Source organism: Sinocyclocheilus grahami, unplaced genomic scaffold (assembly GCF_001515645.1).
Source record: "Sinocyclocheilus grahami isolate Dianchi unplaced genomic scaffold, SAMN03320097.WGS_v1.1 scaffold1233.1, whole genome shotgun sequence".
NCBI lineage: Eukaryota > Metazoa > Chordata > Actinopteri > Cypriniformes > Cyprinidae > Sinocyclocheilus > Sinocyclocheilus grahami.
The window spans coordinates 158,901-165,456 of record NW_015506412.1 but is presented as its reverse complement, the minus strand read 5'-3'; the positions used below and the strand labels follow the sequence as shown (position 1 = coordinate 165,456).

The 6,556-nt window shown below is 43.7% G+C and overlaps 1 protein-coding gene across 1 annotated transcript; it reads right to left on the bottom strand.

Moving 5' to 3' along the window:
* Positions 1-220: 220 nt before the first annotated feature.
* LOC107568295 (uncharacterized) lies at positions 221-6,402 on the bottom strand. The gene is made up of 3 exons (XM_016254226.1): positions 6,260-6,402; positions 1,622-2,949; positions 221-1,116 (listed from the first exon to the last, which is right to left on the bottom strand). The coding sequence occupies exons 2-3, from the start codon at positions 2,931-2,933 to the stop codon at positions 221-223; spliced, it is 2,208 nt and encodes a 735-aa protein (XP_016109712.1). The 5' UTR covers positions 2,934-2,949; positions 6,260-6,402.
* Between the last annotated feature and the right edge of the window lie 154 nt (positions 6,403-6,556).

Here is a 6,556-nt window from a genome sequence, read left to right as displayed (position 1 = left end):
AATTCCATCTTCTATTTATCTCCTTCTTCCCGCTCGTTTTCTCACAATTTTCTTTCTTGCACCATCCTTTTAAACTTGTGTTTCCAGGCCACTCAGTTTGGGGGTGAGGATGCGAGGTGTTAACCCAGAGTTGAGGTCTCTCTCAAACTCTAGCAGCTGGCCCATGAAGTTGAGGTTGGGGGAGACTATTGGCCGCCGGCCCCGCACATACTTATAGGCATCAGTCATGGTCATGAGGGTGTGCTTCATTAGGTAAGCAATGACTATAGTAGCGGAGCGGGACACACCTGCTTGGCAGTGCACATTCTCTGTTGAGTGAGTTGAGGACCAAGTGGAGCGACTTTGTAGACGGTAAGGTGTGTCCCCCCTCCCTCTCTCGCTGTTTGGATTTGGGCTTAATAAGTGTGCTAGGAGCAGAGGGTGGGGGTGAGAAGGATGGAGGGGAATCTGGAGACGGAGAGCGAAGGGATGGGGATTGTGGAAGCACTTCATCATCAAACCCGTTGCTATCCCTCATGCAAGCATCTGCTCCTTTGTTCCAAAGCCGCTTGAGGGAATCTCTACCCTGGTCCCCACTATTTCCTGATCCAATAAAGTCCAAAACTGCCATTTTGCCTTGCTGGAGCCTCCGTCGTCCTGCCTGATCTGTCAACTGGGAACGAGTGAACTCCATAAGGTTCCGGCAGTCCAGGATTACAGGATTGCCACCATTGCCACTATTCTGGTTGTGGCCCATGCAGGTTCTCCTTGAGCCCATTCCAATACCTGTATTGTGGTGGATAGGTTGGGTTTTAGAGCGAGTCATCTTCTTTGCTAGCTCCTCCGGCCAAATTGTACGTACACTGTAATCGTCATCATCAAGCTGGTATCCTCCCATGGTATGTGCACCAATATTACGCCCCATGTTGGGAGGATTCCCTCTGTGCGGGTTAAAGGTCACTACAATGGGGTCACTACTGCAGTAACTGCATGTGGAGCTGCCAGTTTGGCTTGCTTTGGGATTGCACCCACTGACACAACTCTGGAGTGCTCTAAGAGGTGCAGATGAGGATAGGGGAGTACAGGGTAAACAACCCCCAACCAGTTTCTTACGGAAAGCAGCAGGGCTCTCAAAACCTCCAGCTTCTCCAGAACAGGATGCACAACCCAAAGGTCTGAGCAGCCCTGTGCGACAGTCTGAGACAGTGCTGTTGGAAGAGGAGGTGTTGGTGGTGGAAGCAGTTGACAGACACCCTCCTAAAGTCTTCAATCCCATGGTTCTGCCACCTCTGTTGGCAGCACTTGTTCCTTGGGTGTGAGAAAATGAAGAGGATGGGCTTGTACTATGACCGTGGCAGCCAGCCGAGTGACCTCTACCTCTTCTACAACGCACCAACCTCCAACAGCCACAGGGATGGGAAAAGTCAATTGTACATGTGTGGTCAGGACTGGGGAAGCCTCCTTGGGAGGAAGTAGGGGAGAGGGGCAATGCGTGAAGAATTTGGGGCCGATGTTCTCTAGTGTGTGAGGGACGGGGTTGACTGTGCTGGTAGGAGGAAGGGGCTCGGGAAGGGAGTGAGGGTGGTACAGGGTAAACAACCCCCAACCAGTTTCTTACGGAAAGCAGCAGGGCTCTCAAAACCTCCAGCTTCTCCAGAACAGGATGCACAACCCAAAGGTCTGAGCAGCCCTGTGCGACAGTCTGAGACAGTGCTGTTGGAAGAGGAGGTGTTGGTGGTGGAAGCAGTTGACAGACACCCTCCTAAAGTCTTCAATCCCATGGTTCCGCCACCTCTGTTGGCAGCACTTGTTCCTTGGGTGTGAGAAAATGAAGAGGATGGGCTTGCACTATGACCGTGGCAGCCAGCCGAGTGACCTCTACCTCTTCTACAACGCACCAACCTCCAACAGCCACAGGGATGGGAAAAGTCAATTGTACATGTGTGGTCAGGACTGGGGAAGCCTCCTTGGGAGGAAGTAGGGGAGAGGGGCAATGCGTGAAGAATTTGGGGCCGATGTTCTCTAGTGTGTGAGGGACGGGGTTGACTGTGCTGGTAGGAGGAAGGGGCTCGGGAAGGGAGTGAGGGTGGTACAGCAGGGTAGTGAGGGTTTAGGATGGCAGCATGGGGTAATGGGGCTGAACTGTGGTGATGGGATAGGCTGTGGGCATGTGGCAGTTGGTGGCCAGGTCCCAGTTTGGAGTTTTCTTTATTTCCTACAGATGATACGTTCCTCTCACTGTGCAATGGGTAGCTGGTAGTTGCAGAGCAAGACTTTGATGACAAGTCTCTCTCTCTTGTTGGCTTGGATTTTGACTGTTGTCTTTGCGCTGGTACAAATTCCAAGATCCCTCCAGGAGAGACTGTAAGTTGGTTTGGATGATGGCTACTGTGCTGAGTCCTGTTTTGACTCTGATGATGGTTCTGGTGCTTCTCCACTGATTCGGAAGACTTTCCTTTGCATTTCCTTTCACCTTGCCCTGGATCCAAGTGCAGGGACACCCGTTTAGTTCTGTTCCCCTTGATGCTTCCACTTCGGGTAAGACTACTACTGCGGCCTTTGTCTATGTAAGATCCTCCTCTTCCACCTTTGTCCAAAGACACTTTAATGTCAATGGTATGCGTGTGCTTGTGAGGTCTGGGACCTAAAGTTACTGTCCCATTGCTGTGACAATGGCTAGCATTGTGGCCGCTGCCCTCAAAGGGAGCACCTCGTTCTCCTTTATCTCTTTGAACATGGGATGATTGCCTGCGCTTGCATTCCAGAGACAAGTACTTGGAACCTGGATGGGAACAGGGTAATGAGTGTTGTGGTAAGTGGGGTGGAGGCTCGTTGTGAGTGGCTGGGCGGTGTGAGGAAGATTGTGATGTGGTTGGTGGGGAGGCCACGCGCAAGGCCAAACTTTTGGGGCGCTGAATAACCACTATGCGCTCGTCAAGAGGGAGCGGAGGCATCTGGGGCTGAGCAAAGCTGTGTGGTTAGGATGCAGAAAGAAAAAAAACAAATTAATATCACAGTGCCCATTCATTTTGTTACTTATGCAATTTTTTAAATGTGCACATAGAAGACACATACATTATGTGAATATTGCACGTACAGTTAATATTAGTCACAGCACACAGAATTACATTAACAATTGTGATGAGTTAAGCACAGAAGAAAGCCTTCTGTTAGTCATTCACAACCTTACTTGTAATTAAACACTGTAAAACAATAAAGAACAGCACAAGGGTATGTTACAGACTTGTCAGTAAGAGAAGTCCTAATATAACAGAAAAATCCTTCTGACCCATTACCCTTCTTAACATAAATTCCAGGGATTCACATCTACCAAATGTATAAAATAATCATTAAAAGCACACAGGCAAACTGTGTAAAGAATTGTATAAATTAGGGGGTAGCTTTGTAGTGATGTCACATCTAGGAAATATTGACATAATTTGATAATATTCTGTATGGTATATTCTTGGTTATCACGACTGTATATCGTCCTTGTCTTCTTGACCGTTTATGAGAAGTCTTTTTTTTTTGGCTGGAGATTATCAAGTCACACATTTACAGAGTTTATTTTGAAAACATCTGTTATAGTCAAACATGTAATGAAATGTAAATGGAATAATGTTATAATTTTTCTAATAATAGAGATATAATCTGATGGCTGCGCTAATCACCCCTCCACAGAGTAGAGCAGATCAGCTCATTATTCTAAATAATGACGGTTTGAAACATTGGTATTAGACATTATGAAATGTCAGTGAAAAGACCATGAGAAGGTTAAAAATTAACATCTAGCCATTATTCATCGTCCAAACCCATACACCTTTCTTTCTTCAGTGGAACACAAAAGGAGAACGTTTGTGTTGGTTTTTTTCCGAGGTATTGCAAAAATGGAGCCTGGATAATGACTTGGAATATGTGCAAGTTATATTGATTGACTGCTTTTATAATGCTTCTGCATCCTTTATAACACTTAAAAGCTTCAGTCCACTCAGGATTCATCAATGTCACTGCATAGAAACGAACATGGAAAACAGGTTTCAATTGTTCTGTTTGTGTTCTGTCCACAGAAGAAAGTAAGACATTTGGGTTTAGAATGACAAGAAGATTAGTAAATAATGGCAGGATTTTCATTTTTATTCCTTTATGAATAAAGTGCCAAAGTCTGAAAACAGAAAAAAAAGAGAAAAAATGTATGCGTGTGTGTGTGTAAAAGAGAATATAAAGCAGCTCAGAGAGAATAGTTACAGGATGTGACATGGCTGGATCACCCATTGACCTCGCCTTGGAGGGGGGGGGGCATGCACAACAGCACTTCAGACAGATACCCCAACACAACACAACCCACACACACACACAGAACCCAGGACAGAGCCAGCACACCATGCTCTTATTTCCACATGCATACATTCACGTACAGAGCCTGGTGATGACATCCTCCATCCTCTTTGCTTTTTTCAGTCTTGCCTTTTGTAGCCTGTGGTAGTGAAGGGGGGTGGGTGGTTACATTGACCCAGATTTGTCATATTGCAAGTCAACATCACTCCAATCACTTTAACTCACACACTAAACACCTTATCAGCAGTATTTCACACAGAAACCACGTGCGTAATGTTTTTTTTTTGCAATGAATCATGCACAACAGTGGAACAGCAGCATACGCTCGGGCATCAGCATGTGCTTGTGAAGGAGATGTACAGCATCAGCATCGATGAGCCCAGGTACCGGCTGAGCACAAAAACTACAACTACAACTACAAACAATGATCAGGCTTCACTCATATCACCACAAAAGAATGGTGTGTGGTTGTGTAAATACAGTAATGTTGCAGCAAAATGATAACTGAACCATGAAAACAAACAAGTACTGTGTCTGATACATTACTGAAAGATAGAAAAAAAGAAAGAAAGAACAAAAGGTCATCGTGGTCATGGCTGATTTTGTCCCCACCACTTTATAAAATTGTCTATGACAGGGATGTAACACAGATCTAATACTGAGGAAGTGTAATTTTTTATGTTATAATGACAAAACCGGTGACGGAATTTACTTTTTTATTTATCATTAAAAGCTATATAAAGGTAATTTCAAGCACAGCGTCTCTACTCTTGGCAGAAATGTTACCACAAAACAAGTCATATTAAATATTCATCTGCTTGTCATTTATCCAGTCACCTACAAAATACTTTAAAAAGAAAGTGTCAGTGCAGGAATTATTTTAACAAATTAAATGTCACTTGAGTCCACTTGAATCAATGTGTAATGTTGTCAAATATACAATTTCTTGTCAAAACAGTAAAATTTTTCATTATATGCCCTTAACCTAATTATTATTTATGAGCTAATTCTTAGCCATTTGGTGAGGTCATAACTAACAGAGCATTGATCTGAAGGCCATATATTCATAGACCTCATATATTTACGTCATTAATGTAATAAGCATTTCTCTTTAATTTACAGGCAGGCATGCATTACCATGAATCATTTCCAGGCATGTTTTACATTCAAGTCAACAGTCTGCGACAGATGCATGGGCGTGCTCAACTCTTTACCTAATGAAATGACTGCATTGTTTTAAACCATTATAAAAATTGTGAAAGTTAACAAGATAAGAAGGTGAAATCCAGTGGAATGACTTCACGCATTACGTTCATTGCCCCTGAATTTCCAGGTTCTCTCACTGGAAAGCGAAATCACAGCAGTAATTAGGAGGAGCCAACGTTTTAACAACTGTCCAAGCTAAATTACGCTTAATGCGAAGTCTGAGCAAACGCTTACATAGATGTTTCACCAAAAGGAAAAAAATATTAAAAGCACACAATTATCTAGGCCTAAACTAGTCACTGAAAACGAAAACAAGAACGTCCGCCACAAATTTGCAACTGTATCGACTGTCACTTGTTAGGCCACGCTGATGCTGTCACGCGATTTCGGATGCGCTTCCACTGTAGTCCAGTGTCTCTTCACCATTTGAGCTCAGTTTCACTACCATTTCAATGCGAGTGCTAAGAGAAATGACGCTTATTATATTTCAAATGCATCTGCATTACAATGCAAACGTTTTGCGTAGATTTCTGGTGCGTGTCTTTATAGACAAGATCTAAAACGTGAACTAAGGGAAGATTTTTATTATAACTATAATTTTTTTAATAAACAATAGCTGCAATAAAACTGGGGCGACATTTGGTTGAAAACTAAATATTAAGTAGCCATTATGCATGCTTTAGACACATCATTGCATATGAAAGGCCTCAAAAATAAAAGGAGGAAAAAAATGACTTACGTTATAAGCTGTACGTCCGCTGTATCGTCATGTTTTGTGAAAAATGAGATCCTTGTGTTTCTCCGCGGAACAATTCTGATCCAGTGCGCGAGACATTTACATAGCTGCAGTTATCTATGGTCTGCTTTAATGTGCGGGTTACACTTCAGTATATCACATTCAGGCAGTGTTTCCTCATACTGCTCAAAGCGTTTGTCTTTACAAGTATACACAATTAACACAGCAACAATGGACACGCCAGCGCAATGCAATGTGCGCTTCTGTGAACTGTACGCGCGCTATGTGCAATATGGGGGG

Excerpts from the sequence above, each read along its gene's own strand:
- LOC107568295 (XM_016254226.1), bottom strand. The coding sequence starts at position 2,933 with ATGCCTCCGCTCCCTCTTGACGAGCGCATAGTGGTTATTCAGCGCCCC. Across the intron at positions 1,117-1,621 it reads CTGTTCTGGAGAAGCTGGAG|GTTTTGAGAGCCCTGCTGCT; the intron begins GTTTTGAGAGCC and ends GAGAAGCTGGAG.